This window comes from Apium graveolens, chromosome 8, assembly GCF_009905375.1.
Source record: "Apium graveolens cultivar Ventura chromosome 8, ASM990537v1, whole genome shotgun sequence".
In the NCBI taxonomy this organism is placed as follows: Eukaryota; Viridiplantae; Streptophyta; class Magnoliopsida; order Apiales; family Apiaceae; genus Apium; species Apium graveolens.
Window position 1 is genome coordinate 221,294,826 of NC_133654.1, and position 14,719 is coordinate 221,309,544.

General features: G+C 35.0%; 2 protein-coding genes across 2 annotated transcripts; one reads left to right on the forward strand and one right to left on the reverse strand.

The window, feature by feature from the left end:
- Positions 1-1,898: 1,898 nt before the first annotated feature.
- LOC141677790 (vacuole membrane protein KMS1-like) lies at positions 1,899-10,321 on the forward strand. Its single transcript, XM_074483857.1, has 8 exons — positions 1,899-2,177; positions 5,519-5,727; positions 6,251-6,329; positions 7,617-7,916; positions 8,787-8,941; positions 9,195-9,311; positions 9,595-9,774; positions 9,868-10,321. The coding sequence occupies exons 1-8, from the start codon at positions 2,129-2,131 to the stop codon at positions 10,051-10,053; spliced, it is 1,275 nt and encodes a 424-aa protein (XP_074339958.1). The 5' UTR covers positions 1,899-2,128; the 3' UTR covers positions 10,054-10,321.
- Positions 10,322-10,762: 441 nt separating this feature from the next.
- On the reverse strand, positions 10,763-14,111 carry LOC141678085 (putative nucleoredoxin 1-2). The gene is made up of 4 exons (XM_074484312.1): positions 13,868-14,111; positions 12,220-12,717; positions 11,571-11,702; positions 10,763-11,425 (listed from the first exon to the last, which is right to left on the reverse strand). Exons 2-4 carry the CDS (start codon positions 12,661-12,663, stop codon positions 10,946-10,948), a joined length of 1,056 nt encoding a protein of 351 aa, XP_074340413.1. The 5' UTR covers positions 12,664-12,717; positions 13,868-14,111; the 3' UTR covers positions 10,763-10,945.
- Positions 14,112-14,719: the final 608 nt, after the last annotated feature.

Genomic DNA, 14,719 nt, shown 5'->3' on the forward strand with positions numbered 1-14,719 from the left:
ATTATTATTCATATAGTGGTACTGTTGAGCAATTGATTGCTCACCCTTGCGAAATGTTTTATATATGTATTGCAGATACCTAGGAGATTCTTCAGTGGTAGTCGGGGCAGAGTTCCAGTTCCTTCCGTGTCAGGCTCCTCTGAGGTAGTTGTGTTGGACCCAAGCGGGTCTGTTGAGTTGCTGAACAAAGATAGTATTGTTGGATTGTCTTTAGTAAGTTGGTTTTGTAATGGTTGTAACCTAAGTCATACTTAAACCTGGAAAAGATCTTGGAAAAAGGGGTTGTGTTTATATAATAATGTTATGTTGTTAATATTGTTATTGGTGACGTCAACTCCTGACCCTGGGGTTGAGGCCGTCACATATAACACTATTTATCTATTTTTGTAATAATCAAAATTAGGGAATTATCGTTGAACCAAACCGTTGAACCAAATTATCTCTATTCCGGCGGCTATTATAATATAGTATAGATTATAAATATATAATTATTATATATTAATATAAATATAGGACTAGACTCAAATGATAACTAGTTCTCCGGAGAACTACTATGTTATGTAATTTATATTCATGTGTTATGCAAATTTTTTTCACTATTTTTTCTTGAATTATATCAAAAATTCTCATAAATATGTTTTAGCTTTACGTAATACTGTCAAGATTTTAATAAATATTGTCATAATTATTATAGAACATAGAAGAATAGTATGTTCTGTGATTTGTGCATAATATATGCATATGTTCAGTAAAAATTTCCCCATATTTTTTTTCTATATACAAATTTTTATTTTCATTAACATAACACATACATTTTGAATAAGTTGTATAAAAAAAAAATAAGAAAAATGAAGTGTTTTACGGTATTCTCCAATTAAGATGTTCTTCGTAGAATCCAACCCATATAAATATATTAAATTTATTATATAGTTAGATAAACAAAATTTTAAAATTATTTGAATATTAACGAACGCGTCCATAATATCCAAGTTAATCTATACTTATCTACACTATACTATATAATTTGGTTCAACGATTATTCCCCAATTTTGGTTATTAAAAAAATAAATATTTAGTGTTATATATCATCTAGACTACTACAGATATAGTCTACTTATCCTACTAAACTATAATTACAGCTTATCTTATTATTAAAAAAATAAATAAATAGTGTTATATATTCGTTAAACTACTAAATTGTTAAACTATTTGATATATGATACTTATCCTACTAAACTACGACAACATGTTATCATATTATTTTTATTATAAATTTATAATTATTATATATTTATATATATATATATTAAAATTATAATGTGACAAAATAAATAAAAAAAATAAATATTTACGAGAACCCGGGCATAACACGGGAGTAAGCTAGTATATCTATATCTATACTATATTATAATAACCGGAATGAGGTATAATTTGGTTCAACGATTATCCCCAAATTTTGATTATTAAATAAATAAATAATGTTATATATCCACTAAACTACTAAGTTATTAAACTACTACATACATTCTACTTATTCTACTAAATTTCGACCGGCTTATCCTATTTTTAAAAATAAATAAACAGTGTTATATAACTGCTAAACTACTAAATTCTTAAACTAGTATACATAGTTTACTTATTTTACTAAATTACGATCATGTGTTATCCTATTTTTTTTATAAATTTATAATTATTATATACTTACATAAATATTTTGAAATTATAATATAACATGATAAATAAAAAATTTAAATATTAACGGTATCGTGTGTATGGATTTAAGTTAGCGTGTTTATTAATTAAAAAGACAAATGATACGAAAAGTTGTTGCAAGTTGTGATGACTTGTACTCCAATTAGGCTAAAAATTGACCAGTGAATTTGGAGTGACACACATTGCGCCAATTACAATCAACGCTGCCTGCTGCTACTGTTGTCCCATCTTCACCTACACACACCAGATCATAATATTAACCCCCATCTAAACTATCTTATTTTTCGTATCTTCTTTTCTCAATATCCCATATTAAAATCAAATTATATTTCAGACCTAAAATAAAAATCATTCATTTTTATATCTTCAACCCCATCAAATTCATATTTGTGAGCAAAAAGAATAGCAGCACAACATGGATTCTGTGGGACAAGAATCTTCTCCTACCAATGTTTCATCTTCAGGCAACCTCTCTTTATTCTTGCTTATTTTTAATTGTTTTTTTTGTTTACTTAAGTTTTTTGATTTTAATATCTGTTCTATGAAAAAGTTTTAATCTTTTGGGTATTTAATGTTGTTTTCGTGATCAATTAGTGTCTTGCTCATTAAAAGAGGCAACCTTAAACTCTGCTGGAGTATTGTAAGAATGTTTTGTGTGTATATTGTATGTACTTGATACTGAATCTGTATTCAAGCTTGAGTTGCATTCACTTGTCTTTTTGCACTTTCTTTTGTTGTTGAATCTGGATTATTCTTGTAAGAGTGGTTGGATTTGGGTTTGTTTACTTTGTTGTTTATATCTTGTCCTAGCCTAGTGTAATTTGACAACATATATACGACTTAATGAGGCTATACTTGTTAATTATTTCTCCGGTAGGTATATGATTAGTAATTTATGTACTTGATTTCGTGATCTTTGGATGGCGGTTTGGTGATATGCTTGTTTATATTACTATAAGGGGGGGGGGGTATATATGTTTTAAAAATTAATGTTAGTTAATGTTTTGTAGCATTCAGGATATAATTTTTTTGCTTTTTCTGCAAAAAATTAACGACTTTAGAAGAGCCCCTTAATGTTGTCATTAAAGAGATGATAGTAGAATTGCGAGTTTGGAAGAAACTTGAAATAAAATTTGCGTATTAAGAAGTATTGAGTCAATCATATCAATAATCAAACTAGTACTTTCTATATTGCGAAAGGCTTAAATTAGCTAGTAGCTACTAGTCTTACGTACATATGCTCGCAGCACCTCACCTGGGTATGAACTCATAACTAAAGCTAAGAAGCTACTGTCTCTAACACCATGTGACTGACATATTGTATAAGTTCAAGGCTCATAAGGAAAGGATTAGGCAGTTAACAAAAATTTTGCATCATGTTCTTCATGCTTCCCTATATTTTATGTCGTAGCCCCGTATGTGGTTAAAAGTGGGCATAGGTGCCTCTGAAGTCAGATCTGATTAATAAAACACTTTTTGGATCCTGCCAATGCTTTCACAGTTTCTTTTACTGTAGTTTCTAGCATTCTACAGCTGAACTAACTATCTAAGCTTAAAGGTGTATAGTGAATTAGGGCTGTTCACGAACCGAGTTGAGCCGAGTTTTGAAGTAAACGAGCCGAGCTTTAATTTTTTTTCAGACGAACCGAGCCGAGCCGAGCTTTATTACTGAACAGAAAAACGTGTTCGAGCTCGAGCTCGGTAACTATCGAGCCGAACACGAGCTTGTTCGCGAACAAATACGAGCCGAGCCGAGTATATGTGTTATCGAACAGCTCGTTAAGAGCTCGTTAAATATACAAATATTACAACTTAAAAGCTCAGCCCAGTCCAAATCATCAAGCCCAGCCCAACTAAAAACCTAAAACATACTAGTCAGACGACTCAGACCCTAAATTTCATTCATTCTCCAAACCAAATCCCTAAATTTCTTAAAAGACAATTCCCCTCACATACGACTTAAATCCCTAAATTCCCAAACAAATCCAGTGAACGGTTACCAAATCTGAGATTCCCCGGTAATGTTCTCTACTTCTCTTCCATGTTCTCAATTTTTGGTTAAAGTTAAGTGGGTTGGTTTGGTTATTCTGGGTGTATGTTGGTGGTTTTGGTTTTGTTTTTAAGCCTGGCTGGAGTTGGTTATTTCTGGAGGGGTTGTTTCGTTTTGGTTTTAATGCGAGAGTTGGCTGTAGGTGGAGGCTGGGGGGCTGGGTTAATTGGATGATTCCTTATTGGTGCTGCTTTTGTAAGTCTGTTGGTTTCAATCTTCAACAGGGAAGCAAGGGTGAGTGCAAGTTGGCCTATGGCTTTGGTGGGTGTTTTTAATTCTCTGGTTTGGTGTCTGGAGAGTTAATGAGTCGATGGTGAGTATTTGTGTTGAGGTTGAGCGAAACAGGGCAATGTATTATTAAAATATTCTGAAAATATTACATTTTTTCGAGGTTTACCGAGCCGAACTCGAGCCGAACGAGCTTGATCCGAGCTCAAGCCGAACACGAGCCGAACATACTCAAAGCTTGGCTCGAGCTCGTTTTCTTAACGAACAGATTTATGTGTTCGAGCTCGAGTTCTTAACGAACCGAGCCGAACCGAGCTCTTACCGAGCCGAGCCCGAGCTTGTTCGCGAACAGCCCTAATAGTGATGGAAATAACAATCTATTCCAGGACAACTCTTTAGTTCAAGTGCCCAGGTTCTGGGAGTCTACTCATATAATGATGATGGCAAGGCAAGGCCGCATAGTATTTTATCGTAACCTTGAGTGTTTTATTTGTAGTTAATGTATCTTCAGACTTTAGCACTTTCCTATAAAATGCTTGTTGGTTTCTTTTCTCACGAGCGAAAAAGCCAGAGGCTGCTTGCAAATTGATTTTATCCCTTTTCATAGACAATGATGTTGATTGTTGTGTAAAAATTTCTACTTCATGACTGTGCAACCTAGATATAAGCTTTGCTTTGCCCTCACGCACCGGAACAGTTGCCAGCTTCAGTATTTTTATGAAAAGCCTTAGCCTTGTAAGTTTTGTTTCTCAATAGAATTTTGAGTCCGGCGAGGTACATGCATCTTGGATTCATCTACTTTGACGTAAATTGAAACGTGGCTCAGTGAAGTGTTCATAGGACAAGATATGTATAGGATAAAAGTATTTTATGTATAGAAACCAAATAATTAGCAAGCTTAAGTTTTGAACTTACTTCCAGTTTACAATGTTCATGATAGTCAGTGCTAAGACTTTCTTTGGTACTCACAACCAGATATTCAACTATTGTCTAAAAAGAAAACTAGTTTAATATATTCAATATTTCCCTGATGTCTGGAACATTGGAATTATTAACCAATTGTTTCTTAAATTTGAAGTTTTTACCAATATACAAGCCCTATCAGCTCTCAATTTGGTTGTCTTATTAGTTTCGGATATGTTTATTTGTCAAGTTTTCTGGACTAAAGTGGTGTTTTACAACCTTTGATACTTCGATTTGATAGTGTTGTTCAATATTACTTTGCTATATGCACCTTACTCGCTGTCACGTCAATGTTTGAAATCTCTTCACTTCAGGTTATAACTGCTTCGGTTCCAGAAAATGAATTCCGATTCGCAAAACTTCACTGTTGTATGATATCAATGTTACTAATTGTGGTTTATCAAAAAAAGTGTTACTAATTGTGGAATATGATGGTAAACAACATGTAATTATTTTATCAACCCATGAACACGAATTCAATTTTGGGAGGGGATTGGGTCTCTTCCTCTTAGATTGGTAAATTCCAGTAAAATTTTATTGTGACAAAAATTGCTATTTTTGCAGGACTTCATGGCAAGCATCGGCAGGAAATAGAAAATTTGACACTTACAACACAACCATTTAAAACATTAAAGTTTTTCATTTTGGCTGTTGTTCAGTATCTTAAGAGATCTATACAATATCTTCCGAGGCATGGATTTTGGCTCATTCTCCTAAGTGTCTTGGTATCAGGCATTGTTCTGCTTTTGAACACCGATGGTCCTCATGAAAAGGTACTTAAGCCTTTTCTACTGTATGTAGCTTCTTTTTTATGTTACGTTATTAAAACACGAAAAAAAACAAGTAGGAATATACAAGTCAGTGAGCTGAAAAAACATTGAGATATTAATTTTTCCATGTAGATGAATTGTTGAGAACAATTCAAAGTTGATTGAATAATGTTGTTAGGATAAGCTGAAGTAGTTAAAACAATTATAATAATAGATCAGATTCCTAACTACCCTGTTTCAGTGTTCATTGTTATCCCATATAGTCTCATTGCATCATTATATATGAAATTTATTTTCAGATTCTATATCTGTATTGGTACAATTTTTCTACCATTTTCTTCTATTTTTAAAAATCAAGAAGAACCAACATAAATCATTGTTGCAAGATTTTTAGGACCCGAATTAGCTATTGTTGACACAATAATATTACCTATTGCTTTTAGCTCTTAGAGTTCAACATTGATGTGAGAAATATAGCTTTGTGGTGTGTTCTAATTTACCCCTTTTATTGGTCTTTTCCGTACAGCACATCGAAGAGTTTTTACAATATTTACAGTTTGGATTATGGTGGGTGGCCCTTGGTGTTGCATCTTCTATTGGTCTAGGTAAGCAAAAATTTAAATATTAGCATTCTACACAAAATTGTTCTAAAATCAAAATTTCAAATGTTCCTTTTTTATCTTACACCACTGTAGCATAAAGTTACTTGTAGAAAGACAACTATTGTAAATAGATCGTGTACTGTCGTGAATCATTTAATTTCAACCATTTAGCAACTTTAAAGACGTCCTTAGTAATTGCCATTATGGTAATGTGTCAATAATATTTTAGTAGAGGCGGCCTTCTATGTACATGGGGCAGGGAATCTAGAAATCTTGCACCAGAGGGGATTTCAGCTCTGTATCTGCAACCAAGCATAGAGCTGTCAACTTTTGCATGAGGTTTAAATTATTTACCTCATTAGTATTAACTATCCAGAGAAAGAAGTTGGGGGCTTAGATCAAATTAAAAGATTGCAAATACAACTACCCCTGGTACAAAAATATAAGATGCAACGAGTAATGAGTTGCCTTCAAAACAAGATAATTATTTCTGGAAAGAATGGATGCCTATTTTGATAGAAAATGATTTGAACAGAACACTCTCAGAGCCCAAAATATTATAACTTAATTTATTTTCTTATACTCCCTCTGTCCCGTTTATGTTGGCCTCGTTTCCCCATTTTTTGTCCCAAAACTATTGACCACATTTAGTAAGGTAAATTAGATGTTAACTTCTCTTTTTTTTGGGAAAGTAGTAGTACATACTTTTAGCAAGTTTCAGTTTGTTTAATATGATTCAATAGGTGGAATTTAATTTTTGGACAATAGAAATGGGATTGATGGTGTAATAAACATTCGGTTAGTTAATAATATAAGCGGTACTCAGATATACAGACTAGTAGATCTGAAACCGGATATTGTCCCTAGCTTAGCACCCATACTAGAACATCTATAACTTGAGTTGATTAATATTTTTAAAGAATATGATCTTCTATATTGAACGGAGATATATTCTGTAAGGACCTGGCAATAGTTCCAACAGATGTGCAGTATTATTACTTTTGGGTGCTTTGCTTGTATTATTGGAAGCAAAGCATATATTTTATGAAACTTTTGGTCTATTTCTCCAGTTTCCCGTTTTAAATGTGAACATGTGTATGCACCTATCAAGTGTATATAACTATATATGCATGTAGCTTAGTTATAGTTATAATATCATCACTTATTTCAAAATAAATCATCAAGCTCTTAAAGTTGCGATTCGTGATATTTTACGTCATACGACTGAGAAAAATCTCAGCATCCAGTTGGATACAGAAATGTAACTTTGTCATGTTTTCACCTTCGCAGGATCTGGTTTGCATACTTTTGTTCTTTATCTAGGTCCTCACATTGCCTTTTTCACGCTAAAAGCAATGGAGTGCAGTCGGGTAGACATCAAAAGTGCCCCATATGATACCATACAATTAAAGAGAGGACCTTCCTGGCTTGCAAAGAATTGTTCAGACTTTGGGCCCCCTATGTTTTCATCTTCAAATGGTACGCACGTTCCACTTAGCAGTATATTGCCACAGGTCCAGTTGGAGGCTATTCTTTGGGGCATTGGAACTGCACTAGGAGAGCTACCTCCATATTTTATTTCAAGAGCAGGTATTAGAGGAAATGAAGTTCTATACTGACGTGTGTGTATGTGTACGTGTTTCCATTTGTATACTTTTGTTGTGGAAAAGAATTATTAAGTGCTACGGAACTTTTTATAATTTGGTTCTGGTAGAGGCATGATCTTACGAGTTTGAAAACCTAAAATATTCAAACTTTAAAAATTTACATGTTTGCTGGACCATGTCAAGGGCCTAACATATACTCGCGAGTAAAATATTGGTATGTGTCTGCGGTTTATTGATTTGCATGACTCTAGGATGTAGGACTTGAGATGGAACTTACCAGCTCCAGTTGCTTGCTATTTGTAACTTGTAGGCTTGTAGGAGATAGGACTTAGAGATGCAACATACCAGCTTGAGCCAGGGACGGAACCAGGAAACTTTTTGAAGGGGCAATTTTTTTTTTAGAAATTGAGAGGCAAAAATGCATGCAATATATTAGGGTTTGAAAAATCAAACAATAGATGTAATGAATTCAGATAGATGTAAATAGAAAACATATGTAATTTTGGATAAGAAATTGGGGGTGGGGGCGCTGTGGTAGTTTGTATACAGAAAATTTGAGGTAAATGAGGTGTTGGGAGAGGTTTTTGGGGGACCAAGGCCACCCCATACCCCCCCCCCCCAAATTCCGTCTCTAGCTCGGGCTGCTTGCTATTTGTAACTTGTAGTTGATTTGATATAGGTATACATACTGCAATAGAATTTAGCTTTTATACGATGCGCTGTTTAGATAATCTTTGAAAGGTCATGAACCAGAAATGCTAAGACTATTAATCTTGCATTTGGTCAAAGTATTTTAATTCTGTTTTTTAAATCACCAAAGGTAATTAAACACATAATTGATATTTTTATGCAGCAAGCTTATCAGGTGGAAAAGTAGATACAATGGAAGAATTGAGCGCTTCTTCAGAAGATGATGGGTGGATAGCTACCCGTCTGAATCAATTTAAGCGCTGGTTCCTTTCACATGCACAGTATTTGAACTTCTTTACTGTATTAGTGCTTGCTTCGGTTAGTTTGATTATTCTTCTTCTACTTTGCACTATAATTTTATTTTTCTCATTCTCACCCGTTATCTAACAATGCTGCTTCATAAAATAGCTGTCAATGTGTCAATTTTGCAGAGTGATGCAAAAAAATATTTACGCACGTCTATATATCGACACATGAAATGATTTATAGAGCTCTGGTTCACTTATATTATATGTGTGTCTAACAGGATTTCGACAAGTGTTTTGTGGACTAACTCAAATAACTTTGGTAGGTGCCCAATCCTCTATTCGACCTTGCTGGCATTATGTGTGGACAATTTGGAATTCCTTTCTGGAAGTTTTTTCTTGCTACCATGATTGGAAAAGCAATTATTAAAACTCACATACAGGTTTGTGAAGGTCTTTTTCCTGATGTCGTTTGGAGTTATTTCTTGATTATTTAGCTGGGTATATTGAGTGCTTTGCTTCCTTCGAACCTTAGTACTATATTTCAAAAGTTTGTTTTTATCTTCTATATAGAGTATAAATGCAATATAAATGCAATTATGGGTCAAAATTTCTCTGATCACAAAAACATCAATATGAAGCTATAGGAGTTGGTGTCTTGGCTAATTAAACCTTGATCTGTGAGATTAAGGAAATGCTCTTGATTTTATTAATTATCTCTTGCAGACAATATTCATCATATCAGTCTGCAATAATCAACTACTTAACTGGATTGAGAATGAGTTGATTTGGGTTCTCAGCTTCATACCTGGTTTTGATTCCATCCTCCCCAACCTTGTTTCCAAATTGCATGCCATGAAAGACAAGTATATGGCAACCTCGTCTCATGTGACTTCCAATATAAAGGTATCTTCATTTGACGAGGCAACATTATGAGATTAATTTATACAATACCCTATGCGTGTAGATGATATTTCGTAAAACCTTCAATCTTATCAGGTGAAAAAGTGGGATCTCTCATTAGGTTCAGTTTGGAACACTGTAGTATTATTAATGCTCATAAACTTCTTCATTCAAATTGTGACTGCTACGGCACAAAGGTATCTTAGGAAGCAGCAGGAGAAAGAATTGGCTGCTATGAATCACAATTTAACAGCTGCAGAGACCTCAAATGATATGGATTAAACTTCAAAATTGATTTTAGAAAGTAGTAACTGGGAATTTGAGCGATCACATTTAGGCTTCACAATTGAAAGTAGCCAAAGCTTTTTCGGCACCAAGTTTACTCTAAGGAATTTGAGTAGTAAGTGCAGAATTTGTACATTGTATTGGTTGGGACAATGTGTTAGGAAAGATGCAGTTGGAAGTAAGATTTAATACTATTAGCTTGTATTGAGACAACGGATCATAGTTTTCAGTATTCAGCAATCCAAGACATCATATTTACATGGTATTCCTTATTTGCTAAGAACTTCTTAAAGTTTTTTATGCCTCCTGGTACTCAAGGCGAAGTAATTAAAAGAAAAGGTGCAGTTATCCCTCCCTTCAAAATTCTCTGGCTCTATTTGGTTGTAATATTATTGCGCTGCGTTGGATAAAATTTACTTTTTCTGTGTACGCATAAAAGTTGTACTGCACTTGTGCCTGATTCTATCGCGAATTTTGTTTTGCAACTTGGTAAAACAAACTTTATAAAGACTATAATTTATTTTTTGCTAAAATTATAAAGCTTAATCTTAAAATGAAAATGGAATGAAATTCTCATCAGCTGGGTTCAAATCAAAAGTTTCTGGGTACATGAACGAAGTCTGAAACAATATTTAGGACAGAAAAGAGTTAAAATAAAACAAGAGAAACAATAAAGACCAAAGGAAAAATACAAGGGGATAAACAATATTGTAGACATGTATGAAAAACTAGATAAGGGAGAAACAATATTGTTTACATGTATAAAAAAACAATATTAAGGAAAATGTTGCATGAAAGCAAAATTTTAATGAAAAGCAAGTAATTCACACTGGATATTTATCCTAAAACTAAAACAATTAAATCATGCACTACTTTGAGCCTTAGGTTATCACATTTTTTCCTCTTGTCCTTGTTTGTATGTGTATACCGTTCCAGTAAAAGAGCTCTTGTCCCACACTAATACATTATCTAATTGAGACATGGCTTCCTTTTCCAAATCACCAGCATAAAATGGAAAATCTTTATCGTCAAATGTACGAACAATCGTCTTCCTTACGACTCTTCCATCCCGATCAAAGGCAATCAGCGAAGTACATCCACGATATCGAGATAATAATGGATCAAACAATATGGATACACATGAATCGTAATCTTGACCAAGAGGTAGGACAAACCAGGGAAGATTTGCAACATGCTCCATTTTCGAACACAAGTTTGTGATGCGGATAACTTCAAACTCATCATCTGTACTCTTCATGTTCATATATTTCTCTTTCAAGGTCTCTAGGATTTTAGCATCACGGCCTGCTAGACAGCCCCCGTCAAAAAAAATTATGACTCTCTTACCAGCAAATTGGGATAATGAAACCTACAAGTTTGAAAGACAAGTCAACACAACCAGGAAAAAGATAAAAACCCGTGCAACAGATACTGTATTAAAAAGTGTTGGGAGTTTTACAAAGTAGAACAAGAACGGACAGAATTAATACATTAATCAGAACAACAGAACTCACCTTGGACGCAAATTTTCCACCAAAAGCACTGTTTGGATCCCATAGCATTTCCAGCCTCAATTCTTTTGCTTCTTCAGTAATTAACTTGGCAAGTCTACCGCGGGAGAACGGGTAGGCTGAAATCTTATAGTTCTGCAAAATAAAGACACCAAATGGTTCGATAAATTCCATGTGAGGCCCAATAATTACAACGGCAAATTCCTTTCCCTCAAAATAATAGGGAAAGTTAAAAATTCGTTTCAGCATCCTATGATGTGAATTATCATGTGGGAGTGCCAACCAAGGCATTGTTCTGAATGTTTTCCAAAATGATTCATCACTTTTGTAACCCCATGTTCTTAGCCCGTCAAAGCGGTAAATGAGCACAACTTCAAACTTTTCATTATTCTTGGCCAATTCTTTATAAGCTGTCTCAAGTTCTTCTGTAACTCTCTCATCGGAAAATCCCTCTTCATAGAAGTATAAGGCTACCACCTTGCCATCAAGAGTCTGAATAGGTACGTATCACGGTAGTGATGGACTAGATGATTATCCAGATTCAGAATGATGTGTTGCATATCATGCAACAGTAGAATTATAAAATAAAACGATAATCAGTAGAAATTATATTATTACTGCTACATAATGCCAGCAGATGTATAATTCATACTTGATCTCCGTTATTTGAGATGAGGTAATCACATTTTGAGGAGGCCAGGAGCGTATGCAAGGAGGGTTGTCTAGCAGCAGCAGCATCTTCAGATTTTAGAAAATCTAGCCTTTGATTGCTGAATGGATAACCCCGAGCTCCATAATCAAGTAGAATCCCGCGACCGAAATATTGCAAAATCATACCACTAGGATCAACAATGATCGGGTATGCGAGAAAGACCATTTCGGGGAGATAAAATCTTCGATTCAGGTGTTCCCTGCATGTTATATCCGATAATGGGATAGTAGTCCATGGCATACGAGAAACCATACCTTCATAATTTAATATTTTGCTGCCACAGGTATCATTCAGAGCAACAAAAACAACCTCGAAACTACTGTTAGGCTGTAACTCTTTGTATATGTGCATCAAGGATGTACAAAAAGAAACATCCATGTCCATAATTGAATCAAAATATAGAACTACCACCTTTCCGTGCAACTGATCAGCCTTCACCTGCAATATTTTTACATGTTACATACAATCAGCTATATATACCTGTTTGATTATTGTAACTAAGTTTCTTAATTAAAAAAATTCGGTTCTTGAATTGAGGAAGTCCAGCAGTCCTTGTAAAAGAATAATGCCTCTTTAAGAAGGCTACGGAGGTGAGGTGGAGAATAAGTGTAACACCATTGTCCCCCATTGAGGAGATTGGGACACTTAGTTCATTATACAAGTAGGAGTAATACTACTAACTGCAGTAACAAATTATGATCTTTTACAGGTCTATGGTAGGCTTGTGAATACCCAAGTTGTTATGTTTGGGCATTATAAGTCAGCTTATTTCGAATTCGGAATCAGGACTTGGTCTGATTTTCGAAAAAGACTCGGATATGACCCGGGTTGTCACAACAAGACTAAGGTTGCAGATTTACTTGGATGGAACGGAAGTATGAGAGAATAGAATGAGATTTATACTCTTTCCATTTCCCAACATTCTAAACTAGAACTCCGCCACACCAATTTTGGAAGGGATGCTCCATTGTCCCTCTTTCATTTTCCCTACAAACTTTTTCATAGAAAAAATAGTACTCGCTCATGTTTGTTCACAATTCTCCCCGAAATCCTTTCTTTCCACTTCAATTCTGTTCATGATTTTTTTATTGCACCCCTTTACCATTCCATTCTCTCCAACTGAATACAACCTAAGCTGTTTATTGGTACCAATTTAGGTGGTAATAAGCTTAAAATTGCATTCTCTCGTTAAGCATTGATAATGCTTGGGGTAAGTTTTTGCTAGATCATAAGGGAGACAAAGATATTGCATCCTCCAATATTCTGCAACATTAGATCAGACTTCCTACCAACAATTTTAGCTATTACATTTACAATATTACAACTGACATGTTTAAGTCCACACTTTACAGGGTTTAGATTCCTAACAACGAACTTAGTATTACGCCATTTAACAACCAGCCTGAATGCAAGATGTGATTCCGCAGATCAAGGCATTGTGAAATACAGGGTAGCAGGAAATACGGAATAGCTACTGCCTGCTAGTATGTGATGAAACATTATATGAAAATATGAAGTTGAAACAAAATAAATGTGAAAAGTAAGCATATACAATGAGATTGAGTGGTGATTGGACATAGAAACATACTTTTTGGCCATTGTTGCATTTGATGAGGTAATCCCTGCCTTCAGTGAAGAGAAGTTGAGATAAATTAAATCTTTCTTTCAAAGTTGTAAGCTTCAGCTTCCCGCATAGAGCATATTGATAATTTGAATCGCGATAATATCTGTGTATTGCTTTATTCTTCACTCCACAATATACCTTGGACGTGTTTCTGTCATTGTAGTTGTAAATGCAAAAGTGCTGATAAGTTATATCGAAATCTTATGAAATCAATGTGTAAAGCCTAGCATGATTTCAAGTTATCTGAAAACATGTTAGAACTTATATGTTGGGCTTGCTAAGCAGGCATAACTCCACGTTAGTATGATATTGTCCGCTCTGGGCCAAGCCCGCACGGATTTATTTTTGGGCACCTCCCAAAAGGCCTCATACTAGTGGAGTTATCTGGCTGCTTATATTCTAGCAAACTACCCCTCGGACAACTCCTAACAATCTCCCCCTTCACATATCGGGTCCGACACTTGTCGATTCTGCCTCCTTCATTGTGACCAGGCTCCCCCTCGACCCATACTGAAAGTCCATCTGGCTATCTGCTTCCCCTAGGCCCATACTGGAAGGCCCGTCTGCCTTTTCCTTGAGCCCATTCTGGGGCAAGCCCATCTGCCTCTTCCTAGGTCACTTCTGGAGCCCACATGAGATTGTTATGGACCGTCACAACCATAGCTCTGATACCACTTGTTGGGCTTGCTGAGTAGGCCTAACTCCACATTAGTATGATATTGTCCGCTTTGGGCCGAGCCCGCACGGGTTTGTTTTTGGGTCACTCCCAAAAGGCCTCATACTAATTGGAGTTGTCTGGATGCTTATATTCTAGCA